Here is a 14,487-nt window from a genome sequence, read left to right on the forward strand (position 1 = left end):
TCAACATACAAAAGACGCGCCAGTTAAAGCATGGATAAACATATGATCTTACTTTGAAACTGTAAGTTGCAAACCTTGTAATTGTTATTGTATTGATATGCTTAAGTAGAGTAAATTTCGGTGTTTTTTACATATTTTATAGTTAATTAAAGGCAAAATGTCTTGGTTTCGAGTTCCGTCTTTATACAGTCAGAAAATGAAACGTCTTGGTGCTAAAATTTTCAACGAGTATCGTCCTCCAGACATGCCTAAAGAAGTAGCTACAGCAGCGGATAAAGCAGTTGTTAAAGACTTTAATTATACATTAAGATCAACTCATAATGTAATTGAACGCCAAATGAAAGAACCTAACGACTTGAACTCAGGCTGGAATCCAAAATGGTACCCAGCGCACCCTCAAATACGTGAAATGATGCATACATTGAGAAAATATGGACTTTACAGGTAAGATCTATTTACTTTACTATGAAGATTGTTCATTTCAGATATTTTTATATTAAATTTCGCTTGTGATTTTCAACTTTTACAGAGATGAGCACAAAGATTTCTCTGAAGAGATGAAAAGGTTGCGAATAATTCGAGGAAAAGTCTACCGAAAATTAGGAAGCAAAGGTGGTAAAAAGGCACGTCTTCGAGAACTGGATAAATAATAAATTTGAGACGGTAAACTATAAACATGTAGAGATTTGTGTAATTCATATTGTTTTAGTCAATAAAAATTGATGAATAGTATTTAACCATCGTTTTCATAACACATTCATCTTCACATCATTTTCCAGTTTCTAAATCCTGTGCAATCCATTTCATGGCTTACCTGTAAAAATGATCATATGCAAACAATTGAAAAGCTATCTATTTTTCGCACAATGTTCCGATTTAAATTGTATTTCCAGCTAATCATCTGCAGATAATAGGATTGATAAAGGCTATTCACTCCCATATAAAACTCATCGTTAAACAAATAAATTATCAAAATCGGAATAAGGAGTTAATGTAGATGCGCTTGCGAATTGACTAGCTTCATCCTCTCGCCCCTTTTCCTTTCTTTCTGTAACCTTTCTATCTTTCCCTTACTTTCTCCCTCCCATACTTCCCTCTCTCACCTTTCTCTTTCTATCTGGTTCCTTAACTCAATTTTATAACCTCAGAATTGGTAACAATTTTTTTACACTTCATTAATACCTTCAACTTTGACTTTTAACCATTCCTTGAGCTATCATAAGCCAGTGAAAATCAATAATCAAAAGTTACTGACGGTTAATTTAAATCATTCCATGTTTAAATAAGTCCATTTTCAACGGCAAAATTTTCATCTTAATTTATTGATTTTTCCTCTCAGTCTCACTGCTACTGTCATTTCCATATAAATCAACCTTTTCCTAACCTTGTTCATTCTGATCAACATTTCCTTCGGTTGTCCTGTGTAAATCAATTAAACACTTGGCTTCTTCATCTTAAATCAACCAGCAACAAAAACTTGTTTGAAAACCTCTTTTCTTGTTCTCTCACTGTTCAACCTGGTCCTACTCGTTTCCGTCATCACTCAAAGCATCGCTTCATAAAAATCATCATGATCAGTCCTGGAGATGGTCCTATTCAACAGCAACAAGGCATTTGGTGGGTTGACTCGTGGAGATCGCAAATAGTTACCGGTTTATCATTACTTCAAGTTGTGTTTGGGATAATCACTTCAATCTCCATTTTGTCTCCACTGTGTATTCCTGCAGGACTCCTTCAAGTTGGAGCTGCTATAGTTGTACTTGCAATTGAAGCTCCTAGTTTTGTAACATTCATCCGATTTGCCCAACCAATCGGCATTTTCTTCGAGGATAAACCATTATGGATCAAATGTGCAGCCTACGCTGGTTTGGCTATCATTCCCTGTCTTTTCGGTTGTTTTGGTCTCTTTTTCTTATTGGGATTCCTCACTTCTCTGGGAAGCGCATCAGTTTATGGGCTACTTCTAATTGGACGTAAAGCTTCACGAGATGATATGCGATTCCAAGCTGCTGGATCACCCACTGGTGGACCATACTCACCAACATCTCCTTAAATTTCAAGCATACCATTTCATCTCTAGCTCTATTTAAAAATGATTGTGATGATCTTGGTTGAACCAGGAAAATTGAAATCAACTTACAAACTATTCGAGTATCACTACGAACACAATCACCACACCATACAATATCTATTATCTTTCAATTATTTTTTTTCCTTTGTCTCTTGTGGAGGTTTGATAATCTATCATTTTCATCAGTTCTTGTTTATGTCGAGCAATCAAGAAGGTCAATCCAGATAAAAGCAGATAAATAGGCAAAATCAATGCAAAGACAAAGCAAACAATATCAAGAGTATGTAATTTCAACAACTGCTCAATGGACTGACGGTGCTCATCATTCTTGTTTGTACATATGTTAGTCTTTCATCATTTCAATTATTTCATCGAAATCGATTTTTTGACGTGTTTCCAAACGTGTGCTTTTCAATTTTCATTGGAAATGGATCAATATACAATATCCTCAACTGTTTTTTTGCAGATTTTCTAGTGAACTGTAATTGAACAAATTAAAGTTATTAAGGAATTGAGAAAATTGTAATGTCTCCTTTCACAATGCAATTCATTTCCTAATAAAAAAACTGCTGATAAAGTTCTCCGTGTATAGCAAGTATCAGTAATTTTCCCTCGTAAGCAGAAATGATGATTCAATTCTTGAGCCTATAGTTTTGATTGTGGCTTTCAATAATTTAGCATTTCAAGTTCACACGAGTTTAGACAAAATTTCTGGTTAATTTCGATGATTCGCTTGACAACAGCAGATCCTGGTATTTTTTAACACAAATCAAATCTAAAATCTTGAAATAAAGCACCTTGCTAGAGCAATTTGTCATTAACTTTGAGTGACGATACATTGCCATCATGATAGGGATGAAGTACAATCACTTATTGTAAGTTGCAACTTTGTGCAATCTCAAGATGAGAGTCAATTGGGTCAAGGTAGAAGTTTAAAACATAATAAGAACACAATAAAAACATAAACAATGACAGTTAAAGAAAACAATTAACAACAAGGAAATTTTATGTTTATCATTTGAACATGAATCAATATAAAATCTGATCAACTTGTAAAACATTGAATTGAAAAATACAAAAAATTAAATTGACCGGTTTTTTTATATTTATCGCCATCTATTGGTTCAATATGTTCCGATTTTCGGCCAAAGCTTTCAAAGTTATCATTAGATGAAGCCTTGAAGTGTAAAATTGTAAACTTTATGATTGTTTCGTGTTTAAATTGACCTGCTGTTGTAACTAACAGAAGTTAAAGATTCAAATCAATATTAAATCGTGAAATCAAAATGTTGCGTTATGATATAAAAGGATGTTTTTATTTAAAATATTTATCGCAAAAAGTGTAACTGTTGTTGAAAAAATATACAAAAGACGAAACTTTATTTAATCAATCTTTTTTTCTGATTTATATAGTAAAACAAAATAGGTTGCCACTCGAAGAACGACAATGAAACCGAAAAGTACGATGATGTTAGTCACGTAGATGTCCTCTTCCAAGTTATATTCAGTCAAAACTAAAGACCTTGTCGAGTTGAGTGTATCTACAATTTGTTGGGTTACATTAAAGTCAACCTTCTCTAAACTCTTAACAAATTGGTCCAATTTAGCTGTCGCATTTTCCCGATTTTCTGGAATCATGAGTGGAATATACTCCTTCAGTGCATCAAAAGATATATTCAAGTCATCACGTAAATATGAGTAAAATTGGCCTACAAGAGTACATCCATTGGATTTAGATAGTGATGAGTCGTCAGTCAGCGTAGGATTCAGTGTACATCTATCATAACCATAAACGGTAATGATGAGTGCTTCAAAAGCATATTTGAGATATGAACTATATGTGATAGGTCGTAAAATGGCTGGAATTGTATTGAGTCGAACAAAGAAACCACTGATGAGTATAAAGGGTAGAGTTGAAATTGGAGTAATGAAAATCGCCGTTTGTAAATTTTTGGCAAAAAGTGCACCAAATATCAAACCAATAGATTGACCAATGATTGAAATGAGTAAACCTACAGCCAGGAAAAGGCAAAACCGCCACCAAGTAAAGAACTGGCCCGTTCCAAAGTAAACCATCGCGATGTATATGAATGTATAAGTCAACTGATACGGTAGATCAGCAAACGTTTTGGCAAAGTAAAATGAAGCACATGAATACCAACCATTTTTCCGTTCTTTGGTGAAAACGGACATTTCCAAAGGAAAAACCATAACAGTTGGCATCATGGCAGCAAAGGTCAGGAACATAAGAGAGAAAAACATGAGTGCCAAATTTTGAGCTGTTAATCGTTCTTCAACCCGAAGATCATCCAAATTTACTATATTATTCAAGCAGCCACTTCCTTTACCGATGGAGTTACTGTACAACAGAACAACAATCAAACCTATCATGATATGTTGAAACAGACGGAAACCATTTAGACTTGGATCTCTAATTGTTGTGAGTAATGTTCGTTTAAAGAGTATCCAGAAGTGTCCAAAATTTGATTTGGATTGGCCCAACATGTCCGAGATGACTTCTTTGATAGCTAATGTTTTTGGAAGATCAACAGAACTGTCAGAGTTTGACACATTAGAGTTGGTCCAATTTTCCAAGGCTTCAACCTTGTCTCTGCCATAGTCACCAGAAGCAATTTCAATGGCAAAATCAGCAGGATTATGATATGCTGGACAATGAAGTCCAAAAGTAGAAAAAACTGTTATCATTTCATTGGGTGGTCCAAAATAGATGCATCGACCGTCAAACGACATGAGGTAAATTTTGTCAAATTGAGCGAGAATTTTGGCACTTGGTTGATGAATTGAAGCTATAATGGCAAGCTCCGAAGAGGAAGACATTGGACGCTGAGTTTGTTGTGGTGATTCTTCACCAGGTCCACCATTGGTCAAGATGTCATTATTGAGTTGCTTATTATCATTAAAAGACGAGTTGGCTAATCTTTTGAGTAATTGAACACATTGAAGTGCATTCGATGAATCTAATCCCGATGTTGGTTCATCTAATAGGAAAATATCCGGTGATCCTAATAATTCGAGACCAATGGAAAGTCTTTTTCTTTGGCCCCCAGAGATTCGACGAACCAGAACATTACGGGAACCAAGCAAATTCAGATCTGTCATAATAGCTTCTACCCTGTGAGAATGATATTGATCTGAGGTTTTACTGAGATTCCGTAATCTAGAAGCGTACATTAATGTTTCATATACTGTTAAAGTTGGTATAAGATGGTCAACTTGTGGAAGGTAACAAATTTTAATATGGGGCTTTGTTGGTGCTCGTAATGGTGGCAATTGAGTTGAATCAACTTTTCCATTTTGCTGACTATTTAAAGTAATCTGAATTTGACCGGATCGATTTTTCTCTTTACAACCTGCAAGACATTGAATAAGAGTTGATTTACCCGATCCACTGCGACCAATTATGGCAATCATTTGGCCCTTTTTAATCGACCCGCTTTGAGGATGTAATATACACTTTGATCTTCCATCACTTTTATTGGATACCAGTTGTTTAACCAGATGAACAAATTGTGAATCTCTGGGAATAACATAACTTAAATCTGTCCAAGAAAGTGTACAATCAATTTGATGATTGTCAATGATGATTGCGGCATCTTTATCCTGATCCGTAATTTGTGGCTGTTTGGCCGGTAAAACTGTAATTGGTTTCGACTTGTCGAGTAAATTTAATTCAACTGAATTTTTGGATGGCATGTCGCTAAAAGTAATGTTTACCAAAAGTGGTGCTTATGAACAGATTAAAAGGTGAAGCTTGAAGAGTACAAAAGAGGATTCAATTGGTGAAACAAAAACAAAAAGATTAACCATGAAAAGTTGAAATTGAATTAAAAAACTCTTTTGGTCGCTGGGAAACAACAACAAGAGAAAGAAGGAGAAAAAAACAATTAAAATTGTCACAACATTGAAAAAGTAAAGCAGTAAAGAAATCAACATGAAATGAAACTTACATCAAAAGTTTCCACTGATCACTTCATGATGTGGTTTAATGAGAGGCAATAAAACATACATAATCGCTCCCAGAGCAAAGTGAGTTAAGGAGTGATGTAAAGAGGGAGGGAAAGGACGAGATGATGATGTTGATGAAAAGAAGAGAGACAGATTCAAGTCAATTTTGTGTGAGGTTTAAGGTGAGAAGCATAATTTGGTATTGTTTGTTGATCACTTTCGATTGCTTGAGAAAGGTTGACAATCGACTGGAGGAAACCAGCTTCTACAACAATTAGGCTGTTTTTTGAGTTGTTTTTTAACATTGAAAACCAAATGTTATATCAACCAACTTTTTCCTCAACATTGCTTTCATTTTTCCTATCCTTCCCTCGTCTCTCTCTCTCTCTCTTTCTTTCTCTTCCTCTCATCATCATCTCTTTATGTTTGAGGCCCAATCATCCTTTCCATAAAACAAGCTGAAGTTTAACTCAACCTTTTCCAGTCTCCTCTTTCCAGCTCAATTGAATGTGGTCAGGCCAGAATCGCTAATTTCCCCCTTTCTTTTATTTTCGCAGTAAATTTCCACTCTCTTCTTATCATCATTATTACCATCTTCATCTTCCATCATCAGTCCCGACGGATCGTGTATTGACCTCTCAACAGAAGTCATCCAAAATGATTGACTATAAGATACTCTAAGATCAAATGTTGAACCTAAAAAGGATTACAAGGGTAGACAAGGTAATCAACAGAATTTTCAACCTTTTTTCTCACTAGATTCATACAATTATCTAACTATTTTTTTTGTTTTGTTTATGACAGGTTTTCATTGCTTACATATTTGGATTGGAGCAAAAGCACAAGGATAACAACCTTGGTTGTTGCTGGGCAGAGTTATTTTAAATGCTGTTTAAATGACCGACTATTGTGATTGTGAACTTTACTGTTCAACAAATCATATCCATTAATGTAATTGAAATTATTTCTTTTCCTTTTTTTTGTAGAAACAAAGACTCTTCAAATCTTACCTTGCACTAATTAATGACGATACTTCTCGAGTACCTTGTTTATTTTGTCAAAGTCAGAGATTTTTGTCTCTAACAGTAATTTTAAGCATCACAAAGCATCATGCAATCTTGCCAACTTGATATTAATCAACCTCTTTTCAACCTGCAATGACATCAAATGAAATTTCAAACCTTGTTGATTACACTTCAATAGTTTGCTGTTTTTAATCACATTTTATAGTTAATTTTTATATTTACCAATATTAGCAATACTAATGATAACAACAATCTGTAAAAATATTCATCGATTGACAATATTGTTTCATCAGGAAGCTTTATTTATCGATTTCATTTCCTGATCACTGATCACTGATCACCTGATCTAATCTAACCTAGAAATTAACAATTTAACGAGAAGATAAACAAGTATTTAATAAAGATTCAGAGTAAACAAAGAGAGCAAAAATACTCGATTCAAATACAAAACCTGATTGACTGATGATTGGTGTTAAAGAGACTTGAAGCTATTATTTATAAAAATAATATTCACTTCAGTCTCATGATTTTAAACCCATGTAAAATGCTGGGGTCTTTGTAATCTGATTCAAAAAAGCTCCAGGCTTAATCAAGATCGGGGAATCGTAATAAATTGATTCACAATTTGAATCCCTCAAATTTACTTTATTAGCAAGTCAAGCATATTTGATTATGCATCAATAACCATAAGAAATATCAATTATTGTGAAATAATCACTATCAAGGTTAGGCTTTGTTTGATGGATTATATTGATTAAGTCCAGCAATTAAAAAATAAAGATTAGTTGATTTTCCCATTCAAATTAAATCCAGTAAAAGTTCAATAGTCGATCATCCTAAATTGATATTTTATCTGAAAGTTGTTTACGTGCCTTCATTGAAGGTGACAGTGAAGTCATCAGATGATCCATTAATAGGTTAACTCAATGTTCAATGAATGTGATTAAACAATTAAAGCATCCCTTGTTTCAGATGGAATCTATTCAAAATTTTTATTTCATTGAATCAAAAATTCAATTTTCTCCTGTCAATTATTCCTGTAGCTTTAAACAGCTCTTATTCAATCAATTTTGTGGACAATTTGAAAATTGTCATTTGTATTCTTTAACTTATCAAGTCTCGAACTAAAATTGCATATTCAATCAGTTGTAATCAAAATTACATTAAATTCCAATCAATTTACAATCTAATATAATCACAGCTGAGGTAAACATCTCTGTTTGTCCATTCATTAGCAATTTTCCTTGCGGATAACAGGCTTTCACTGATAATGGTCAAGTTTACTTTTGCTTTACAAATGTTGCATATTATAATTAATGATTTGATTGTTGAGTTGTGAATATAAAACTTTCCTCAATAACAAGACAAAATAATGAGGAAAAAGTCAAGGATACAAAGCACACAATTACATTACAATGTTGTGTGAATAGACAACTTGAGAGTTGATTGAGTTAACTATAAGTTTTTATCACTCAATTGTATATTTTTTGAGAATGTCCATCATTTAATCTTAATCTTTATTTTGCATGAAATTTTATTACAAGAAATTAATGATATTTATTGAATAACGCGCCTTCCTCATCATAGAGCCTTCATCTTCAAGTTTAACAAATGTTTAGTTTTACAATTTTCAGTTTAGTTGTGCCACAAAGTGTATAAATTGTGTTTACTTCAGTGTTTTAATTGCGATTTATTGGCTTTGCTTTGTCAATTACAATTGTCTAATTTGTCTATCTATTCAATGGTACATAATTAAGGTCAAGTGCTTTAAATGGTTGATATTTTGGCTGTAAAAAGATACATTCTCTATGTTTTAAGTTACATTCTGTAAGCTGATACTTTTTTTGTGGCGTTTGTGCTTTTTTGTGCCTGTATTTACTGGTTTGTCAGTTATTAATCATAACAATTAGATTTTGACAGTCTTGATGACTGTTTAAAAACAATCAGTTTTGGGTATTAGAAAATCTTAATTCATTTGATTTACAAATTGGTGAATGTTTATTTTTCATGGAAAGCTTAATAGACTTGTACCTTGGTTTTGGATTAAGATGGGAACTGTTTATTTTGTCAGACATGCCATTGAAAATCTGGTTTTTCGGGTAAACATCGTTATTTTCCTATGTGATAGTAGTTGAGATTTGACTAAACTGGTAAACTTTAAGATTGCTTTTACAGATCAAAATCATTTAATAAGGTTATACATTATTCATGTAAACAAATGCTAATGATGATCAGATATCTTTTATCAATTCATTGGGTGAAAAATTTAAATCACTATAAATTGATGATAATCTTTGTGTCCTGCATAATACTTTGACATTGCATTAGCAACCACAATTCAAAGCACTTTGAGTCGCATGAGCAATCAAATAAAAAGATAATCAATTTACAAATGACGTGATCTTTCCGATGATCGACTATCATGGATAAGGCTGGTTTGGCAACAAAAATCAACTAAATTTTCAAATTTCGTGTTCAATAATCTATTCCTTGGCTTAGGCCAGGATAATTCAAAAAACATGATGAAAAGATCTAGGAAAATCATCTTATTCTTACTCTTGATCTTGACTTGTAAATATCAAGGGTTAGAAATGAGACGAATACAGTTGACATCTTTCGATATTCCTGAGAAAAGAAGCGATTCTGTGAATCTCAACAGTCTTTCAGAATCAAGTGGAAAATCAATTGTTTTATTATTACAATCTGGTTGGTTAAGTTATGTACAGCAAAATTTCAAGCCAATATTGCGAGCAATTGGTATTTTCGCTTCAGTCTCCAGTGTTACCCACACAGTACTCATGCTTGCGTCAGTTTTACCTCTATGGGATGCCAGTCCAATTATACCTGGAAATGTTTTGATAATTATGTGTACTTTGGTCATGGATTTCAACATAATGGGTGTTATGTACATTTCATTTATTCATAAAATTGATTTCTCTAGATTTGAAAAGAAGGCGCGAGCTCTTGGATTTGATTATGATAACCCAATAATGGCCAATATATTGAAAAGGGCAAGACGTAAAGTCACCATCATTCAAGTTGTTTTTGTATTTTCCTGGTTCGTTAACACGATTGTCTTTTCAATCATTTTTTATATAAATGACTCTCATAAAGGTTCAACTGTAGCCACAATTGAAATTATCCATGTTTTAAATTGTGTTTTGATTCCTTTATTACCAAGTAACAAAATTTTCACCCTATTTACGTCAGCTATTTTTATAAGGTCAGTCTTCACTCTTTTCAACCAAAGATTGATGGACCATTCTCAATGGACATTTACTGATCTAAGGTTTTATCGGAAAATGTATTCACAAGCCATTGACTTGACTAAATCGATAAACCAAATTTGGCAAAATTTTCTTGTTATCTTTTATCCAGCAGTCAATGGATTTGTTTTATATTTTATATTTTACACAATTACTGGACCAGTCAGTATGCTTCGATATGCTATTCTTGGATTTCTCGCGGCAACATTCATTCTACTGTTCGTATATACCAATCGATTCATAACAGGAGTCAATATTGAGGCCTTTGCCATCTATGATACAATCTACATCATAAGTTTAAATAATAAAGATGTTACATACACTGAAGAGGTAAGATGGATTTGTTGGATTAACTGACTTAAAATGTAATACTGGCTTTGTTTTTTCCTCTTAGGCTAATCTCTTCTTAAAGAGGATAGGAAGACAAGATGTTGGTTTTAGTTATGAAACGTATATGGTTTACTCACCAAGATTAGTAGGATCCGTTTTGACACTGCTGTCGACAATTATGATCGCCTTTCCTACGTTTACGAGACATTATTAGGGTCTTACAAAATTCGTTATCCTTTTAAGTTCTTATCGATTATGTAAATGGTTAGATGGTATTAGTCCAGATTCAGTGTCTTTTATAAACTAAAATAAAATGCAAATAAAGATATCTGCGATTGCTTCTCTATTAACAACTGTTCAGAGTAAGAGAGTCACAGTCAAAATTATTGAAGTCCGGTCAAATTAAAGTTTTTTCAGAACTATTATCTCTAGGAACTACCATCTCGGTGCAGGAATGGACTAAGCTAACTTCAGACTGACTGACAGAAACTCAATGCTGTGAGAGTTGATAAAAGCTCGCTATCTTCCTTCATTAAAAGGCAAATGAATTTTGTACCAGTCTAATAATAATAACTTTGCAACTCTTTTTGGATGTTATCTATGTATCAAAGGGATAACAGATTGTGTTTCAATAATGTTATATAAGATTACATGATCAGCCAAATAAGAAATATTTGTGCCTTTGAGGCACTTTGACATTAAGCCAAATAAACAGATAATCAATTAACAAATAACGTGATCTTTCCGATGATCGACTAACATAATTTGGCTGATGTCGTAAAAATTCAATTTAATTTTGAAAGTTCGTGTCCAATAATCTATTTCCTAGATTAGAGCAAGACGAACCTTCAAGATGATTCGTTAGATAGAACATAATATTATGAAGTATCTGCGAGACATTTTAATATAAAATCAGCATATTATTTTGGTTCTTAACTTGACTTAGTTTATAATTTAGGGCCAGAAATGAAACGAATACAATTAACATCTTTCAATATTCCCGTGGAAAAAAACAATTCTCAGAATAACAGTTTTACGGAGCGATTGACACCCGATTCAAATGGCAAATCTATTGTTTTATTATTACAATCTGATCGGTTAAATTATATTCAACAAAATTTCCGCACCATATTACAAGCAATCAGTATTTTCGCTTCAATCTTCAATTTGACCCACACAGTACTCATGATAGCTTCAATTTTACCGGTGTGGGATGCTAGTCCTGCTATACCTGGAGATATTTTCATCATTGTAATTACTGTGGCCGTTGATTTCACTATGCTTGGTTGTGTTTATCTTTCATTTATTCATAAAATTAATTTCTCTAAATTTGAAAAGAAAGCCCGAGCTCTTGGATTTAATCATGATCATCCAATGATGGCCAATATATTGAAAAAAGCAAGACGCAAAGTTACTATTATTGGGCTGCTCTTTGTATCCTCCTGGCTCTTGAACGTTATTGTCTTTTCAGTAATTTTCTACATGAATCACTATAGTATGGGTTCAACGGTAACCACCATTGAACTTTTCCATGTATACAATTTCATTTTGATCCCTTTATTACCAAGTAACAAAATTTTCACGCTATTTACGTCAGCTATTTTTATAAGATCAGTTTTCACGCTTTTCAACCGAAAATTGATAAACCATTCGACTTCTCAGTGGACATTTGCTGATCTAAGGTTTTATCGGAAGATGTATTCACGAGCCATTGACTTAACTAAATCGACAAGCCAAATTTGGCAAAATTTTCTTGTTATCTTCTATCCAGTGATAAACGGCTTTGTTTTGCTATTTATATTTTACACAATTTCCGGACCAGTCAGTATCATTCGCTATAGTTGTCTTGGACTTCTTGCGGCCACAATTTGCTTACTTTTCGTATATACCAACCAATTCATCACAGGAGTCAATATCGAGGCGTTTTCCGTCTATGATACAGTCTACATCATAAGTCTAAATAATAAAGATGTTACATACACTGAAGAGGTAAGATGGATTTGTTGGATTAACTGACTTAAAATGTAATACTGGCTTTGTTTTTTCCTCTTAGGCTAATCTCTTCTTAAAGAGGATAGGAAGACAAGATGTTGGTTTTAGTTATGAAACGTATATGGTTTACTCACCAAGATTAGTAGGATCCGTTTTGACACTCTTGTCCACAATTATGATCGCCTTTCCTACGTTTACGAGACATTAATAATTACTGTACTTTTGTACTCTTGTTGGTGTTTTCAAATGTTACCGACAAATAAAAGGATTACAGGACGAATAATTTTGCTTAAATACTTCATTGAGACAACCACATCGAAATTCAAAACCTTTCAATTAAAATACCATTACGATAAATCATTGATATCAATAAAATATAATAACTTTCACAATTCGCTATTAAATTGAATTCATTTGAAAAAAGAGCAAAAAACAGCGCCATCTATAATGTTTTTTTTGAAGAGGGTTTATCTGTCTGACTGTTTTCACCAATTGACACGTCTTTTCAGTGCAAATTTCTTTTTTTTTAATTTCTAGTAAAGTTTATTTAATTAACATTTATTTAATTGTGATTATATAGAAAGATTTAAGTCTGGATATTTAGGTAACAATGAATATATTTCGTATGCTCGGTGACTTGTCACATTTACTGGCCATTATAATACTTCTCATAAAAATATGGAAGACCCGGTCTTGTTCAGGTATGTTGTTCAATTTAATTTGCTCAGTTTCTCCACTTTCAATTTCACCCATCTTTGATACAGTTGAATTGTTTGTTAATTATTTTGTCCTTTCTTATATCATCATTATGCAGGTATTTCAGGGAAAAGCCAAATTTTATTTACAGCAGTATATACTACAAGATACCTAGATTTGTTCACTAATTTCATTTCACTCTATAACTCTGTTATGAAGGTAAGAGAAAAAATCTTATTGCTTTTCATGATAAACTGTTTAAACAACTGTTTTTCTTTTTAATGTTGCCAACTTTTTTTCTCAATATATCTCTTTGCTTATTTTTCACTTAACAGGTTGTTTTCTTGGTGACTTCCTATGCAACCATCTATTTGATATATTTTAAATTCAAAGCAACTTACGACAAAAACCATGATACTTTCCGAATCGAATTCCTTCTGGCACCCTGTGCATTGCTGGCACTCGTGTTGAATCATGAATTTACTTTCCTCGAGGTATGTTCACCTACTAGAACCAATTTCAAAGTGTAATGATATTAACGGTGTTTTTCTCTCTTTCATTTCGATCTCAGGTCCTTTGGACATTCTCTATCTATCTTGAAGTCGTAGCTATTTTGCCTCAATTATTTATGGTTTCGAAAACGGGAGAAGCCGAAACAATTACCTCACATTATCTTTTTTGCCTAGGATCATACCGGGCTCTTTACATATTTAACTGGATCTATCGTTACTATTTTGAAGATTTTAAAGATCTAATCCCGGTTATCGCAGGAATTATTCAAACGGTGCTTTATTGTGATTTCTTCTATCTTTATATAACCAAAGGTAAATTACAACAAAATCTATATTTAGAAATTCCAATCATTTATTGTTCTTTTTTTCTATTTTTCTATTTCCTTACAGTCATAAAGGGGAGAGCTCTCAAATTACCAGCTTGAACCAATCTTTTATACCTCTAGCCACTACTCCCACCCAGAAAATTGTATTTCTAAGAAGAAATATTGATTGGCTTGCAATTGTAAACGTGCATACTCTTGATCATGGAAATATATTTGGATTCTCGATGAGTCCAGCTAATAACAATTTATTAATGAGAAATGTTTCATCTTTTCATGCATGTATTCGCTGGACAAAATCTTTTC

At 33.0% G+C, this 14,487-nt stretch overlaps 5 protein-coding genes and 2 long non-coding RNA genes across 8 annotated transcripts; 5 read left to right on the forward strand and 2 right to left on the reverse strand.

Annotated features, from left to right (window-relative positions):
- Positions 1-52: 52 nt before the first annotated feature.
- Positions 53-737, forward strand: mRpS33 (mitochondrial ribosomal protein S33). Its single transcript, XM_015934490.3, has 2 exons — positions 53-444; positions 530-737. The coding sequence occupies exons 1-2, from the start codon at positions 158-160 to the stop codon at positions 648-650; spliced, it is 408 nt and encodes a 135-aa protein (XP_015789976.1). The 5' UTR covers positions 53-157; the 3' UTR covers positions 651-737.
- A 236-nt stretch (positions 738-973) lies between these two features.
- On the forward strand, positions 974-2,591 carry LOC107366846 (calcium channel flower). The gene has a single exon (XM_015934489.3). The coding sequence runs from the start codon at positions 1,571-1,573 to the stop codon at positions 2,051-2,053; it is 483 nt and encodes a 160-aa protein (XP_015789975.1). The 5' UTR covers positions 974-1,570; the 3' UTR covers positions 2,054-2,591.
- Positions 2,592-3,365: 774 nt separating this feature from the next.
- LOC107366835 (ATP-binding cassette sub-family G member 1-like) lies at positions 3,366-5,785 on the reverse strand. Its single transcript, XM_015934477.3, has one exon. It carries the CDS (start codon positions 5,783-5,785, stop codon positions 3,455-3,457), a length of 2,331 nt encoding a protein of 776 aa, XP_015789963.2. The 3' UTR covers positions 3,366-3,454.
- Positions 5,786-5,935: 150 nt separating this feature from the next.
- On the forward strand, positions 5,936-7,512 carry LOC149094036 (uncharacterized). Of its 2 annotated transcripts, XR_016199139.1 has the most exons (3): positions 5,936-6,118; positions 6,595-6,760; positions 6,842-7,512. It is a non-coding gene; the product is annotated as an uncharacterized LOC149094036 (long non-coding RNA). The 2 variants fall into 2 exon arrangements; XR_016199138.1 differs by lacking the exon at positions 5,936-6,118 and having other exon boundaries at positions 6,434-6,760.
- Positions 7,513-9,436: 1,924 nt separating this feature from the next.
- On the forward strand, positions 9,437-11,024 carry LOC107366640 (uncharacterized). Its single transcript, XM_015934259.3, has 2 exons — positions 9,437-10,658; positions 10,723-11,024. The coding sequence occupies exons 1-2, from the start codon at positions 9,582-9,584 to the stop codon at positions 10,870-10,872; spliced, it is 1,227 nt and encodes a 408-aa protein (XP_015789745.2). The 5' UTR covers positions 9,437-9,581; the 3' UTR covers positions 10,873-11,024.
- A 689-nt stretch (positions 11,025-11,713) lies between these two features.
- On the reverse strand, positions 11,714-13,044 carry LOC112539338 (uncharacterized). Its single transcript, XR_003083125.2, has 2 exons — positions 12,785-13,044; positions 11,714-12,639 (listed from the first exon to the last, which is right to left on the reverse strand). It is a non-coding gene; the product is annotated as an uncharacterized LOC112539338 (long non-coding RNA).
- A 108-nt stretch (positions 13,045-13,152) lies between these two features.
- Positions 13,153-14,443, forward strand: KdelR (ER lumen protein-retaining receptor). The gene is made up of 5 exons (XM_015934426.3): positions 13,153-13,351; positions 13,465-13,565; positions 13,682-13,840; positions 13,918-14,170; positions 14,249-14,443. Exons 1-5 carry the CDS (start codon positions 13,261-13,263, stop codon positions 14,281-14,283), a joined length of 639 nt encoding a protein of 212 aa, XP_015789912.1. The 5' UTR covers positions 13,153-13,260; the 3' UTR covers positions 14,284-14,443.
- Positions 14,444-14,487: the final 44 nt, after the last annotated feature.

Source organism: Tetranychus urticae, chromosome 2 (genome assembly GCF_039701765.1).
Source record: "Tetranychus urticae isolate SD_2017Ah chromosome 2, NJAU_TeUrti_SD_1.0, whole genome shotgun sequence".
NCBI classification, from domain to species: domain Eukaryota; kingdom Metazoa; phylum Arthropoda; class Arachnida; order Trombidiformes; family Tetranychidae; genus Tetranychus; species Tetranychus urticae.